This window comes from Zonotrichia leucophrys, chromosome 1 (genome assembly GCF_028769735.1).
Source record: "Zonotrichia leucophrys gambelii isolate GWCS_2022_RI chromosome 1, RI_Zleu_2.0, whole genome shotgun sequence".
Taxonomy (NCBI): Eukaryota; Metazoa; Chordata; class Aves; order Passeriformes; family Passerellidae; genus Zonotrichia; species Zonotrichia leucophrys.
In genome coordinates, this window is record NC_088169.1 from 1088334 (window position 1) to 1104540 (window position 16207).

The 16207-nt window shown below is 47.2% G+C and overlaps 1 protein-coding gene across 1 annotated transcript in view; it reads left to right on the top strand.

Moving 5' to 3' along the window:
* Positions 1-16207, top strand: part of LOC135454092 (trifunctional purine biosynthetic protein adenosine-3-like) — a 30341-nt gene continuing 14134 nt past the window's right edge. Inside the window, exons 1-10 of the mRNA XM_064726277.1 lie at positions 1-75; positions 2776-2924; positions 4390-4485; positions 7111-7285; positions 8586-8697; positions 9144-9203; positions 10402-10527; positions 14071-14158; positions 14893-14978; positions 15401-15569. Coding sequence (XP_064582347.1) covers positions 2780-2924; positions 4390-4485; positions 7111-7285; positions 8586-8697; positions 9144-9203; positions 10402-10527; positions 14071-14158; positions 14893-14978; positions 15401-15569 — 1057 coding nt within the window. The 5' untranslated portion in view covers positions 1-75; positions 2776-2779. The remainder of the gene's footprint in view (positions 76-2775; positions 2925-4389; positions 4486-7110; positions 7286-8585; positions 8698-9143; positions 9204-10401; positions 10528-14070; positions 14159-14892; positions 14979-15400; positions 15570-16207) is intronic.

Below are 16207 nucleotides of genomic sequence, written 5' to 3' on the forward strand. Positions count from 1 at the left end.
GGAGCTGAAGCAGGAACAGCAGGAAGATCCTTCTGGAGGACTCCTGTGTGCGGGCAAACAGCAGGGTCAGACACGGTAAGGGAAATAATTCCACGGAGATGTCGCTCTCCACAGCCTTCCTCCCAGCACCAGGAGTCCTTGCAGCTCTCTTTTCCTCCACAGCTCTGTCCCTCTCTCCAGCCTTCCCTCCTGGACCAACTCACTCACCAAATTTCCTCTCTTCCAGCATGCTTTTGCTTGGCTTTGCAAATAACATCCTTAGTGTCCTCGCTAGGAGGTGGAATGGGAAAGTGAATTTTTCCCAAAGGACTGGAGGCACTGCTTGCTTCCACTCTCTTCCTAGTTCAGAACTTTAATTCATTCTGCTTTAGAAACTTCACAGAATTGTGAGATTATTGGTGGGGGTGTGGGGGGTGTGGAATTGCTTTTAAAACCACTTTCCTTTTCATTGCTAACTGCTGTGCCATTCTGGAGCCTGGCAGAGAACGTGTGTGCCCTTGTTAGAGACAGAGCAGTTGTAAATCATCTTCACATTCACAGCCATTTCCAGGGATTATTTCTCAAGCAGTGACGAAAGGAAGGACAAAGCCTGACAGTCTGGATTGTTAGCCAACAAAAAGGCTGAGAAAAGTCTTGTGCAAGGAAATAAGTCCTGGTAGAACATGAAGCACGTGCTCTGTGTTTGCACGCCTAGAGCACAACAGCTGAAATTTAAAAGCAAACAACCCCAAAAAGTCTGCAGTTCCCAGGGCTGGGCTCTGAGAATTCCTGACTTTGTACTTGGGCAATTCCAGAAGGATGAAATACAGAGAGTTAAATTGGATTTTGTAGTGAGCTAAGATGGTGTAATCCTGTCTCAGGAGCTCCAAGCACAATTTCTGGTGTATCCCAGCTCCATGAACATCTTGCCTGGAATATTCTCCCTCAGTGTCCCCACTTAGCTCCCGTTTGCCTTTGGAAGCTGCTCAATGAATTAAACCCAGGGGTTGTGGTTCCTTGGGAGAAGGCAGCAGCACTTGCTGCAGTCTGTGGTACCTTTAATTTATGGTCCCTCTCCTGGCTGAGGACTGGTTTCTCCATCAGCACCCCCTTAAAGGTCACGTTCTGGGGTGCGTTTTTCTCCCTGACATTTGTCCACATGCAGCACATAGGGAGAAATTAAGTTTGCAGATGTGACCTATGATAACATTTCTGCCACGAAATATTGCTGAGGAATACATATGCTCGAAATGTCAGTGTGCCAGTGAGATGAACAATTGTCTTTTATTGAATGTGCTGCTCTGCTGAAGTGTCCTCCAAGCAATTGTCCATGGATAAAATCTGTCCTGAAATCTGCCTTTGCCATTTACTGCTGAGCATGATTGCACTCTTAAAAGCTTCTAGACCAACCACAGCATTCAGACTGAGATATGTTTATTAAATATGAAAAGGAGATGAACAATTACATTTTTATTTTTGCACATCTATTTATTATATAGTTATTAATTATATATTCATTGCTTAGTTCTGTCTTATATATTTTAATTTGTTTATTAGATACAGATTTCTTTATTTTTTGTTTAGAAATAAACACATATAATGTATAAAATATGTATATAAACATAAATAAAATATGTATATACACATCTATGTATATGTAATATATACAATTATATAAATATATTATATATAATGTGTATATAAACATATTATAATAAAACAGATATATATATAATATGTTAAAATATATTTTTAGAGCATTTGTATCACACTTTCAGCCCTGTCCTGTACATTTGTGCAAAGGATCTGATGAGACCTACTTGAGGCATGATTATTTCCTATCTGTGGCTGCTTAAGAGATGAAACCTTGACTCTGCTGGAACAAGTGGGGACAATTCCCAGTGCATTTGTTGTCCATATTTCAACCAGATGTGACCAATGTGTCCATCCAGTGGCACTGCTGGCACAGCCACCGTGTCCCACAGCCTACGAGCCCCTTTGTGCCCCAAAGTGGGTGAATGTCACCCAAAAGCTGTGGCGGTGGGATGGAATCCCTGTGCTGTTGGCTGAGGCAGGGGTGCTGCTGTGTGACAGGGACAGAAAGAAGGACTCCAGTCCTCAGGTGGATCAGAAGGCTCTGTTTAATGAAAGCAGCAGGTCTTTTTATATAGGTATATAAAGTAGCAGGTCTTTTGACTTGCTAAGGTGTATTGCATTTGTGGGGTGCCCCCAATGAAGGAAGGAACGATGAATCTGACTCCATGTTCTCAGAAGGCTCATTTATTATTTTATGATACTATATAATATTAAAGAATACTATATTAAAACTATACTAAAGAATACAGAAAGGATACTTAGAGAAGGCTAAGAAGATAATAATGAAAACTCGTGACTCTCCAGAGTCCCAACACAGCTTGGCACTGATTGGCCAAAGAGTCAAAATAATTCAGAATCCAATGAAACAATCACCTGTGGGTAAACAATCCCCAAACACATTCCAAAGGAGCAAACACACGAGAAGCAAATCAGATAATTATTGTTTGCCTTTTTCTCTGAGGCTTCTCACCTTCCCAGGAGAAAAATCCTGGGCAAAGAATTTTTCAGGGAATGTGAATCTCACACTGTTGGTGACTATGAATAACACACTGTGGAGGACCATAACTATAAACAATGGTTACAGAAAGAGAGATAATAACTGTTTGAATTCTTTCCTCTAAGATTCCCAGGCTCAGCCTGGGAGGAATTGTCTGTTTTCCCTTTGACTGAGCTGAGGATGTGCACGGCTGTGTCCCGCAGGGCCATGGCAGAGCGGGTGCTGGTGGTCGGCAGCGGCGGCAGGGAGCACGCCCTGGCCTGGAAGCTGGCCCAGTCCCCCCACGTCAAACACGTGTTTGTGGCTCCAGGAAATGCAGGCACGGCTGACAACGGCAAAATCTCCAATTCAGGTAAAAAGTGGGGAGGAAAATCCCCGTCCAAGCAATCAACAATTGAGACAAACCAACTGGGCAGGTGTGGTATTTGCTGGGTGCCCAGGATGAAGGGGGAAAATGATGAATCTGACTCCATGTTCTTAGAAGGCTAATTTATTATTATGATATGATATTATAGAATCCTATACTAAACTATACTAAAGAATAGAGAAAGGATACAGACAGGAGGCTACAAAGAATGACAATGAAAACTCATGACTCCTTCCAGCCTGACTGTGATTGGTCATTAAGTCAAAACAATTCACACATTGGATAAACAATCTCCAACCACATTCCCAAGCAGCAAAACACAGGAGAAGTAAATGAGATAATGTTGTTTTCCTTTTTCTCTGAGGCTTCTCAGCTTCCCAGGAGAAGAATCCTGGGCAAAGAGGATTTTTCAGGAAATATGATGGGGACAGGCAGGTATAGTAAATGCAGGGCAACCCCAACGAGGGGGAGTAAATGATGCATCTGACTCCATCTTATCAGAAGGCTAATTAATTATTTTATTATACCATGTTATTCTATATTACATTACATCTAAACTGAATCTGCCCAAGCACCCAACTCGCTCAACTGCTCAGAATTCATGACTGTCTGCTGACAGTCCCAACTCACACACCTGGATTCAATTGGTCAGTGAATCAAAACAATCACACCAGAATCCAATCACCAATTCCCTTCAGGCAAACAATCTTCCACAATGCATTTCCCTTTGGCACAACAAATGAGATAAGAATTGTTTTGATCATTCTTTTCTCTGCATCTCTCAGGGTCAGAGAGTGTGAATCCCACAGGCAGGTGCCAGTCGCTCGTCTCTTACTGGTGCCACAAATGATTGAAGGCAAAGATTTCTGTTTTATTTTGGGCTCTGTTTCTGAATTCCAGAGCTGCCTCCTGAAACACCTTGCTCTGTTTGTTTTTACCTTGCTGCTTAAGCTAGTGAGGCTTATATGAGACTGTATTTCTACACCTCATCTCTTCCACTTTTGTGCTTGAATTCTGTGACCAATTCCAGTGAAACTTAACCCAGAAGCAGAGGGCTCAAAGTTCTTAATTCTGAATAGAAACATCTCTGTCCAATGCTTTGAGTAAATCTTTACTCAGCTGTTGAAATTGAGTTTCTTTCCCAATCTGAAGTTTTATTTTTCAAAGTTGTTATTGTTGTGATAAGCAGCTTTTAAAAATATATCTTGATTACACATGGCAAATAAAGGAGATTTAATCAGCTAGCAGATGTGTATTACAAACAGTAGTGCAAACTGGAGTTGTTCTCAGCTCCTTTTGGACTCTGCTATTATTACATTGATATTCCACTTTACCCTTAGTGGGCTGCTTCCTGACTTTAATCACACTTTTAGGACGGTAGAAAAAAGACATTCTCATCCCCTCTCTCTTGTTTAGGCTTTACATTCAGTTAATGATTTTTCCTTTTCAGCTGTATTAGTGAGCAATCACACTATTGTTACCCAGTTCTGCAAAGATCACAACATTGGGCTTGTGGTAGTCGGCCCAGAAGCTCTTCTGGCAGCTGGTAAGTTAATAAAATAATTAAATAAAACTGAGTTGACGGAAAAAAATAGAAATTGTATTTATATAATATAATAATTATAATATAGATACAATTATAATATAGATATAATTATAATAAAGTAAAATATAATTATAATAAAATAAGGATATAATTTAATAAAATTATAATAAAATAAAGTTATAATATAATATAATAAAGATATAATATAATATAATATAAGTATACTGAAAATTTGATACTATAATAAAATAAATGTATACTAAAAAAGTTCTAATGAAATAAATTTATTATAAAAATATAATATAATGTAATTTAATATAATATATATATATTATATTACATTGTAATATAATATATATTTCTGTCAATATATATAGAATGTATATTGACAGAAAAAATCAGCACCTTGAAATCTGCTTTAAAATGGGGTGGGTAACTGTGGGAGTGCTTAGTAAAGTACAGAGCTAAAGAGCCCTAAAACCACAGGCTGAGAAGGGTCAGTGGATATTCAGAACCTCATTGGAAGGTGCATTAATTACCTGAGACAAAGGGAGGTGTAACCAAGGGGTGATGGATGGGAATCTCCTTTTGTCACATGTCCCCAAGGAGCCCCCTTGGTGCTTGTGCTGTTTCTGTGGTGGCTCTGTGTCCCCAAAGATCCCCTCAGTGCTTGTGCTGTTTCTGTGGTGGCTCTGTGTCCCCAAAGATCCCCTCAGTGCTTGTGCTGTTTCTGTGGTGGCTCTGTGTCCCCAAGGAGCCCCCTCAGTGCTTGTGCTGTTTCTGTGGTGGCTCTGTGTCCCCAAAGATCCCCTCGGTGTTTGTGCTGTTTCTGTGGTGGCTCTGTGTCCCCAGAGAGCCCCCTCGGTGCTTGTGCTGTTTCTGTGGTGGCTCTGTGTCCCCAAGGAGCCCCCTCGGTGCTTGTGCTGTTTCTGTGGTGGCTCTGTGTCCCCAAAGATCCCCTCAGTGCTTGTGCTGTTTCTGTGGTGGCTCTGTGTCCCCAAGGAGCCCCCTCGGTGCTTGTGCTGTTTCTGTGGTGGTTCCGTGTCCCCAAGGAGCCCCTCAGTGCTTGTGCTGTGTTTGTGGTGGTTCTGTGTCCCCAAGGAGCCCCCTCAGTGCTTGTGCTGTTTCTGTGGTGGCTCCGTGTCCCCAAGGAGACCCCTCAGTGCTTGTGCTGTTTCTGTGGTGGCTCTGTGTCCCCAGAGAGCCCCCTCAGTGCTTGTGCTGTTTCTGTGGTGGCTCTGTGTCCCCAAGGAGCCCCCTCAGTGCTTGTGCTGTTTCTGTGGTGGCTCTGTGTCCCCAAGCAGCCCCCTCAGTGCTTGTGCTGTGTTTGTGGTGGCTCTGTGTCCCCAAGGAGCCCCCGTTGTGTTTGTGCTGTTTCTGTGGTGGCTCTGTGTCCCCAGAGATCCCTTCAGTGCTTGTGCTGTTTCTGTGGTGGCTCTGTGTCCCCAAGGAGCCCCCTTGGTGCTTGTGCTGTTTGTGTGGTGGCTCTGTGTCCCCAAAGATCCGCCTTGGTGCTTGTGCTGTTTCTGTGGTGGCTCTGTGTCCCCAAAGATCCCCTCAGTGCTTGTGCTGTTTCTGTGGTGGCTCTGTGTCCCCAAAGATCCCCTCAGTGCTTGTGCTGTTTCTGTGGTGGCTCTGTGTCCCCAAGCAGCCCCCTCAGTGCTTGTGCTGTTTCTGTGGTGGCTCTGTGTCCCCAGAGAGCCCCCTTGGTGCTTGTGCTGTTTCTGTGGTGGCTCTGTGTCCCCAAAGATCCCCTCAGTGCTTGTGCTGTTTCTGTGGTGGCTCTGTGTCCCCAAGGAGCCCCCTCAGTGCTTGTGCTGTTTCTGTGGTGGCTCTGTGTCCCCAAAGATCCCCTCAGTGCTTGTGCTGTTTCTGTGGTGGCTCTGTGTCCCCAAGGAGCCCCCTCAGTGCTTGTGCTGTTTCTGTGGTGGCTCTGTGTCCCCAAAGATCCCCTCAGTGCTTGTGCTGTTTCTGTGGTGGCTCTGTGTCCCCAAAGATCCCCTCGGTGCTTGTGCTGTTTCTGTGGTGGCTCTGTGTCCCCAAAGATCCCCTCGGTGCTTGTGCTGTTTCTGTGGTGGCTCTGTGTCCCCAAAGATCCCCTCAGTGCTTGTGCTGTTTCTGTGGTGGCTCTGTGTCCCCAAGGAGCCCCCTCAGTGCTTGTGCTGTTTCTGTGGTGGCTCTGTGTCCCCAAGGAGCCCCCTCAGTGCTTGTGCTGTTTCTGTGGTGGCTCTGTGTCCCCAGAGAGCCCCCTTGGTGCTTGTGCTGTTTCTGTGGTGGCTCTGTGTCCCCAAGGAGCCCCCTCAGTGCTTGTGCTGTTTCTGTGGTGGCTCTGTGTCCCCAAAGATCCCCTCAGTGCTTGTGCTGTTTCTGTAGTGGCTCTGTGTCCGCAAGGAGCCCCTCAGTGCTTGTGCTGTTTCTGTGGTGGCTCAGTGTCCCCAAGGAGCCCCCTCAGTGCTTGTGCTGTTTCTGTGGTGGCTCTGTATCCCCAAAGACCCCCTCAGTGCTTGTGCTGTTTCTGTGGTGGCTCTGTGTCCCCAAGGAGTCCCCTTGGTGCTTGTGCTGTTTCTGTGGTGGCTCCGTGTCCCCAAGGAGTCCCCTCAGTGCTTGTGCTGTTTTTTGCCTCAGGGATCGTGGATGACCTGCGGGCAGCAGGAGTTCGGTGTTTCGGGCCCGGGGCCAGGGCAGCCCAGCTGGCCTCCAGCAGCAGCTCCAGCAAAGCCTTCCTGCAGCGCCACGGGCTCCCCACAGCTCGCTGGGCAGCCTTCAGCACCCCCCAGGAGGCCTGCAGGTTCATCTCCAGGTACATGGGCTGCCATGGGGCTCCTCTGCCATCACTGGGGGCTTGGGAAACCATCAGCTCCTGCTGGGTTAATCAGCTCTGGAATTAGACACAGCTGATGAAGGTGCAGCTGTGGACCTGCTGGAGCCAGGCTGGGAGAGCTCACCTGGACAGGAGAAGCTCCAGAGAGAGCTCAGAGCCCCTGGCAGGGCCTGAAGGGCTCCAGGAGAGCTGCAGAGGGACTGGGGACAAGGATGGAGGGACAGCACACAGGGAATGGCTTCAAAGTAGGGTTTGATGGCATCTTGGCAATGAGGAATTGTTCCCTGTGAGGGTGGGCAGGCCCTGGCACAGGGTGCCCAGAGCAGCTGGGGCTGCCCTGCATCCCTGGCAGTGCCCAGGGCCAGGCTGGACACTGGGGACAGTGGGAGGTGTCCCTGCCATGGCAGGGGTGGCACTGGGTGGGATTTAGGGTCCTTCCAACCCAACCCTTTTGTGATTTTGTGAACTGCAGCAGTTGATTTTTCTGTTCTGAATTCCCAGCTCTTCTTCTTTTCCATCTACTCCTTCAAGATGCTCAATAAGTCATTCATAGACAAAAAATTGTAATAAAGAAAAGTATTTAAAAAATATTTTTTTAGTTAAGGGCTGAGAATCATTTCTACCCAGACAGAAGCCAGCAAAACACTCTCTGAGGATGATTTGGAAGGTTCTGGTCAAATATCCATAACGAAAGGAGATCAGTCCCATTTCTTTGCCTGTGGGTTGTGTTCCCAGACTCCTTGTCCTTGCTGGCAAGTGCATGTGGGATAAACTCGTGGAACTGTGGGGTTTTTTTTGAGTAAAACCAACCTTTTTCCTGGTTTTGCTCTGTAAGGACACCCAGTTTATGTTGCTGCCACACAGAGACAAGGCCAACACCTTCTCTGTCAGCACGTGCAGGGCTCCAAAGGGAAAACTGTCCCAGGTGTGCACAGAGAGATGGGAAAAAGGGAGCCTGGGGGTATAAACTGGGCTGAGGTTTAACAGAAATCACAGTGTGGAAATAAGAGTGAGGTGTTATTTCAGGAAACAGGAAATTCAGCCTTTCAAAAAAGGTTTTTTTGGTTATTCACAAGCCAGAGGGTGATTGGTAAAGTTAAAATCCATTCATTACCAGGGTGATGCTTTGTTCTTTTTTAAGTTCTGGATTTAGCTTGTGTTTCAGAGTAAGTGGGGGAATTCTGGAGGCACAGTGGGAGTGTGGGGAGCATCCAGGAGCAAAGTGGAGATTTCTCTGGATGCAGCAGGGATGTCTGACCCCTCTGTGCTTCCCTTAAAGCACAGACTTCCCTGCGTGGGTGGTGCGGGCACGGGGACCAGCGGCCAGGAGGGAAGTGACCATTGCAGCCAGCAAGGAGGAGGCCTGCAGAGCTGTCCAGGAGATTATGCAGGTACAAAAATCCGTAATTAACCCCTGCCAGTCCAAATCTTGGTGCTCTGTACTCTGGGAGTTTGTAATTCCTGATACAGGGGCCAGTGTTTTTGGGAGAAATTGTTCATTTGACTCAAGAGTTTCCCTGGGTCTCCTCAGACTCCTCCTGTGTGCCCCAGGCAGGGCTGGGAGCTTTTGTGACTGAATTGCTGTTCCAGCCTCGGGTTCCACTTCTCTGCCCCTCCAAATTGGAATTTTTCCTTGTCTCCCAGGCCTGATAGGGAATATTTCAGTGTTGCCTCCTCATGTCCAAATGAAATTCCAGTGGCTTTCCCCACTGGCATTCAAGCAAGCCGGCACTTCTCATAGACATTGGTTATTTTGTTAGAAGAAAATGAAGAGACGATTTAGGCAGTGGATTCATATCTGCTCACTGGGGATCTCTTTTGTTTTGTTCTTTTACAGGACAGAATGTTTGGAGAGATGGTTGTTATTGAAGAACTGCTTCAAGGGGAAGAACTTTCTGTAGGTATTAATGGTGTGATGTTGTGCTCTTACCTTTTGGCATTATTGCTGTGCTTCTGTATACATACCCATGTTTATTTATTCAAATTTCTTTCTTTTTATTTTTTTGTTTTATTTGCACTTTGAGAAATTAATGTCTATTGCATACCATGAAATCTAAGCCCTGTGTCATGCTAACCAATGCACGTTGTCAGTAGATTTTTCTTCTACATCAACAATGACATTGCATTTATAGTGGTTATTTTAAGGGGAATTTTTTTTTCCCTAAAGTGACCCAAAACAAGTTTTTATGAACTTTGCCTTGGTAATTTGTGTTACATCTGTAACTTTGTGCTAATATTGAGTGCCTCTTTTAGGCTATTCACATGGCAGAGGACAGGCATATGTTCCCATGTGACTCAAAATCTGATTAATCAAAAGGGAATTGTAATGAGAGCCACCATTTCTCTTGGTAATTTAAACATGAGAAAGAAACAATGAATCCTTCAGGTCAATGGGCTTGTAGCAGAATAAATGGATCCTGAGAAATTCTTCACTCAGAAGCTGCTGAGGCCCTGGCACAGGGTGCCCAGAGCAGCTGGGGCTGCCCCTGCATCCCTGGCAGTGCCCAAGGTCAGGTTGGACACTGGGGCTGGAGCAGCCTGGGGCAGTGGGAGGTGTCCCTGCCATGGCAGGGGTGGCACTGAGTGGGATTGAATATCCTTTGCTGTGGAGAATTTGACTCCATGTTCTCAGAAGGCTGATATGTTATGTTATTTATTGTATATTATATATTGTATATTATATATTGTATTGTATTGAAATGGTATACTAAAACTATACCAAAGAGAGAAAGGATATATCAGAAGGCTAGAAAAGAATGAATACTAAAAACCCATGACTGACCAGAGTCCTGATACAGCGGGGCTGGGATTGGTCATTAATTAAAACAATTCATATGGAACCAATCAAAGATGCAACCTCCAGACCACATCCCAAGCAATCAGATAATTATTGTTTACATTTCTTTTCTGAGGCTTCTCAGGAGAAAGATCCTGGGCAAAGATTTTTCATAAAATATCTCGGTGACACTTTGCAGTGTGGGCTTCTGCAATTTGTATATTTTCCAGCAGAACTGAGCTGAGGCTCAGCAGTGCTGTCCCTTGTGCTGTGGCCATTGTCACCGCTGTCACCGCTGTGCCTGTCTCTGTCCCTGCAGTGCTCCTGCTTCACCGACGGTGTCACCGTGGCCTGCATGCCCCCGGCTCAGCCCCACAAGCGGCTGCTGGACGGGGAGCAGGGCCCCAGCACGGCAGGGATGGGCGCCTATTGCCCCGTGCCTCAGGTACTGCCCCAGCCCTGCCCTGCACAGCCCTGCAGGCCCTGCTGCTCCTGGAATGCTCTCACCCTGACAGTCATCCTTTGGGCTTTAATTCTCTGGAGTAACCTCTCTTTTACTTCTTCTGTTATTCCTAAACTTTGTGTTTCTCTGCTCCCATCAGCACCACGTCAGGAATCCCTGCAGAATTCCCTGTGGGGCCTGAGCATAACCTGAGGGTCCTTGTTGGTCCTTACAGCACTGCTCCACCACGTTTGCAGTGCGTGTTTCTCCAAGGACAGAAACACTCTGGCTGTGTTCAGCCCAGGTTCCAGTCCCAGACCTCTTCAGAAGCACCCAAACCCCCTCAGGTGGCAGAGATGTGAGATTCCCCCCCTAAGACAACACCCAAACCCCCTCGGGAGGCAGAGCAGGGAGATTCCATCCTTCAGGACCACCCAAATCCCTCGGGAGGCAGAGCAGTGAGATTCCCCCCTCAGGAACACCCAAACCCCGTCAGGATGCAGAGCAGTGAGATTCCCCCCTCAGGAACACCCAAACCCTCTCAGGAGGCAGAGCAGTGAGATTCCACCCCTCAGGAGGCAGAGCAATGAGATTCCACCCGTCTGCACCACCCAAACCCCCTCGGGAGGCAGAGCAGTGATATTCCCCCCTCAGGATGCAGAGCAGTGAGATTCCACCCTCAGCACCACCCAAATCCCCTCAGACACCACCCAAACACCCTCAGGATGCAGAGCAGTGAGATTCCCCCCCTCGGGATCACCCAAACCTCCTCGAGAGGCAAAGCAGTGAGAGTCCACCCCTCAGGAGGCAGGGCAGTGAGATTCCCCCCTCAGGACCACCCATAGCCCTCGGCAAGGCAGAGCAGTGAGATTCCTCCCTCAGACCGCACCCAAACTGCCTCAGGAGGCAGAGCAGTGAGATTCCACCCGTCTGCACCACCCAAACCCCCTCAGGAGGCAGAGCAGTGAGATTCTATCCCTCAGGACCACCCAAATCCCCTCAGACACCACCCAAACACCCTCAGGATGCAGAGCAGTGAGATTCCACCCCCAGCACCACCCAATCCCCTCAGGAGACAGAGCAGTGAGATTCCTCCCTTCAGGATCACCCAAACCCCCTCGGGAGGCACAGCAGTGAGATTCACCCCTCAGGAGGCAGAGCAGTGAGATTCCCCCCTCAGGACCACCCATAGCCCTCGGCAAGGCAGAGCAGTGAGATTCCTCCCTCAGACAGCACCCAAACCGCCTCAGGAGGCAGAGCAGTGAGATTCCACCCGTCTGCACCACCCAAACCCCCTCGGGAGGCAGAGCAGTGAGATTCCACCCCTCAGGACCACCCAAATCCCCTCAGACACCACCCAAACACCCTCAGGATGCAGAGCAGTGAGATTCCCCCCCTTGGGATCACCCAAACCCCCTCAGGAGGCAGAGCAGTGAGATTCTCCCCCTCAGGAACACCCAAACCCCCTCAGGAGGCAGAGCAGTGAGATTCCCCCCTCAGGACCACCCAAACCCCCTCAGGTGGCAGAGATGTGAGATTCCCCCCCTAAGACAGCACCCAAACCCCCTTGGGAGGCAGAGCAGTGAGATTCCACCCGTCTGCACCACCCAAACCCCCTCGGGAGGCAAAGCAGTGAGATTCCATCCCTCAGACAGCACCCAAACCCCCTCAGGATGCAGAGCAGTGAGATTCCACCCCTCAGCACCACCTAAATCCCCTCGAGAGGCAAAGCAGTGAGATTCCACCCCTCAGGAGGCAGGGCAGTGAGATTCCACCCGTCTGCACCACCCAAACCCCCTCAGGAGGCAGAGCAGTGAGATTCCCCCCTCAGAACCACCCAAACCCCCTCAGGATCACCCAAACCCCCTCAGGATGCAGAGCAGTGAGATTCCATCCCTCAGGACCACCCAAACTCCTCAGGAGGCAGAGCAGTGAGATTCCACCCCTCAGGAGGCAGGGCAGTGAGATTCCACCCGTCTGCACCACCCAAACCCCCTCGGGAGGCAGAGCAGTGAGATTCTATCCCTCAGGACCACCCAAATCCCCTCAGACACCACCCAAACCCCCTCAGGATGCAGAGCAGTGAGATTCCACCCTCAGCACCACCCAAATCCCTCAGGATCACCCAAACCCCCTCGGGAGGCACAGCAGTGAGATTCCACCCCTCGGGAGGCAGAGCAGGGAGATTCCCCCCTCAGGAACACCCAAACCCCCTTGGGAGGCAGAGCAGTGAGATTCCTCCCCTCAGGACCACCCAAACCCCCTCAGGAGGCAGAGCAGTGAGATTCCATCCCTCAGGAGACAGAGCAGTGAGATTCCATCCGTCTGCACCACCCAAACCCCCTCGGGAGGCAGAGCAGTGAGATTCTATCCCTCAGGATGCAGAGCAGTGAGATTCCTCCCCTCAGCACCTCCCAAACCCACTCAGGAGGCAGAGTAGGGAGATTCCCCCCTCGGGATCACCCAAACCCCCTCGAGAGGCAAAGCAGTGAGATTCCACCCATCAGGAGGCAGAGCAGTGAGATTCCACCCCTCAGGACCACCCAAATCCCCTCAGAAACCACCCAAACCCCCTCAGGATGCAGAGCAGTTAGATTCCACCCTCAGCACCACCCAAATCCCCTCAGGATCATCCAAGCCCCCTCAGGATGCAGAGCAGTGAGATTCCATCCCTCAGGACCACCCAAACCCCTCAGGAGACAGAGCAGTGAGATTCCCCCCCTCAGGAACACCCAAACCCCCTCAGGAGGCAGAGCAGTGAGATTCCATCCCTCAGGAGGCAGAGCAGTGAGATTCCCCTCTCAGGACCACCCAAACCCCCTCAGGAGGCAGAACAGTGAGATTCCCCCCCTTGGGATCACCCAAACCCCCTCAGGAGGCAGAGCAGTGAGATTCCATCCCTCAGGAGACAGAGCAGTGAGATTCCATCCCTCAGAACCACCCAAACCCCCTCAGGATCACCCAAACCCCCTCGGGAGGCAGAGCAGTGAGATTCTCCCCCTCAGGCAGCACCCCCCCACCAAGGGAAGGAGCAGGGCTTGGAGGGGACAGCAGCAAAAAATTGTAATAAAGAAAAATATTTTTTAAAATCTTTCTGTTAGTTAAGGGCTGAGAATCATTTCTACTCAGATAGATGCCAGCAAAACACTCTCCGAGGATGATTTGGAAGGTTCTGGTCAAATATCCATAAGTAAAGGAGAACAGTACCATTTCTTTGCCTGTGGGTTCTGTTCCCAGACTCCTTGTCCTTGCTGGCAAGTGCTCCATGAGATAAACTCGTGGAACTGTGGGGGTTTTTTTAATAAAACCAACTTTTTGACTGGTTTTGCTCTGTAAGAACACGCAGTTTATGTTGCTGCCTGTTCCCTGCTCCAAGGGAAGGAGCAGGACTTGGGGGTACAAAATTGTAATAAAGAAAAAGCAGCAAAATTGTAATAGAGAAAAATATTTAAGCAAACATCTCAGGCAGCTCCTCAGCCCTGCCCAGTCGTTCCAGCAGGGCCAGCAGATGCCACCACTGCCTCATGGCTCTCATTTGCTTGTCAGGTCCCAGAGGCTCTTCTGGAGCAAATCAGGGGTGCCATCCTCCAGCACATCGTGGACAGCCTGAGACAAGAAGGAGCAGCCTATGTAGGTGAGTGAGCACCTGAAAGCCAAGGTGAGCCCCTCTCCAGGTCACTTCCATTGTCAGAGAATGCTCCTGAGTTCCAGATGGTGTTTGTTTAAAAAAGTAACCCAGCAGCAGCTCATTTTCCATGCAGTGTTAAGCTTCACTCAATTTGGTTCACAGCTCTTTGTTTGGGAGAGAACCTTGGCCTTGTTTCCTTAAAACAGCTTGATTTTATTAAATATTTTGAAATAAAACAAATTTATTTGCAGTTCAGGGCAGAACATACACTTCAGTCCTGCAGTACTGCTCACTCCTACACATACAACAATGTCCATTTTCTCCAGATCTTTATCCAGAGGCTGTTTTGGAAAAGGCAGGTGGTGCCCACAGGTGCCACTTAATGCCAAGGGCTGCTGTTGGCACTGAGGAGATCTCAGACATCCAAAGAGTTGGGCTCCCACCAACATCTTCAAATTCTGCTTTTTGGGGCCTTTTTTACAGTGCCTGAGTAAGAATGGAGTTGGGTGCACGATGCCAGAGAACCTTTGCTTTGTGGGGTTTAAAATGTGGTGCCCTGCTCCTTAGGTGGCCGCTTGTCACTTTTATGGATATTTGGGAATTATTGTGGCTTGCAGAACTCTTGCTCCTAATGCCTTCTGATTTGCAGAATGCTCCAAAATGCTCTGTTTCTTTTAAAGGAGTTCTCCAAAGAAAGAAATAAATAAATGTTTAAGTTATTTGCTTGGCTTTGTGTCCAGGTGTGCTGCAAACAGGTTTGATGCTGACCAAAGAGGGGGTGAAGATTTTAAACTTTAAATGCCAGTTTGGGGATCCCCAGTGTCAGGTGAGTGGAACACACTGGAAAATTAAAGTTGCTCCATTTTTTACCTCTTCCTGTTGTAGTTTATTTCTAGGGAAAGATCTGGATGTGAACATCTTAGACAATGTCTGAGGTAACATTTTGACTTGTCAGCTCCTGTTTTATTAGTTAAAACATCTGTTCCTCAGATTTTGTTTTTTCTGGAGAGAAGCAGAATGGGAGAGGCCTAAATTCATGTTCATTCTACATAAGCTCACACCTTATGTTTCTAAATTTTTTGGTTCCAAAAGGTGCTGCTAATATTAAATTAAAACCCAGAGTTTCCAAGGGAAAACTGGCTTGGCACATACAGATTGTATTCCATCAACTGAATTTTCCCTAAGGTGAACTTCAACAAGCCAGCAAAATAAAAATAAACTTCCATCACTCCGAAAACTTTTCTACAGGTAATTCTCCCTCTGCTTAAAAATGATTTTTATGAAGTGATTCAAGCAACAATTGATGGCAAACTCTGCAGCTGCATGCCAGCCTGGCTGGAGAACAGAACTGCTGTGTGTGTGGTCATGGCCAGCCCAGGATACCCAGGGGACTCTGACAAGGGCATGGAGATAACAGGTAACTCTGGGAGATTGTTAATTATTTAATTGCTTCCTCACAGGGCTCCGGGGTCTGGGCAAGGTGGGCATTGGGATATTCTGTATTCCTGTAGGTATTCAATAGTAACTCAGATATTAGAGATGGGTATTCAATATTCATGTAGGTATTCAATATTCATATAGATATTAGAATAGATATTCTATAGACATATATTAGATAGAAATGCTCAATATTCATTTGGATATTAGATATAGATATTCAATATTTATATGGATATTTGATATATATACTCAATATCCATGTAGATATTCAACATCAATATAGATATTTGATACACATGTTCACTATTTGCATAAGTATCCAATATCTGTATATAGGTTAGACATAGATACTCAATATTCATATGGATATTTGATATTGCTATTCAATCTTCATACAGATATTAGAAATAGATATTCAATATCCATATAGATATTCAACAGAGTTATTCAGGATTCATACAGGTTTTCAATATTCATTTGGTATTGGATATAGATATTCATACAGGTATTCAATATGCATTTAGATATCAATATGCATTTGGATATTGGATATCATTTAAATATCAATACCATTTGGATAATAGATATATTATAATAGCTATATTATCCAAATGG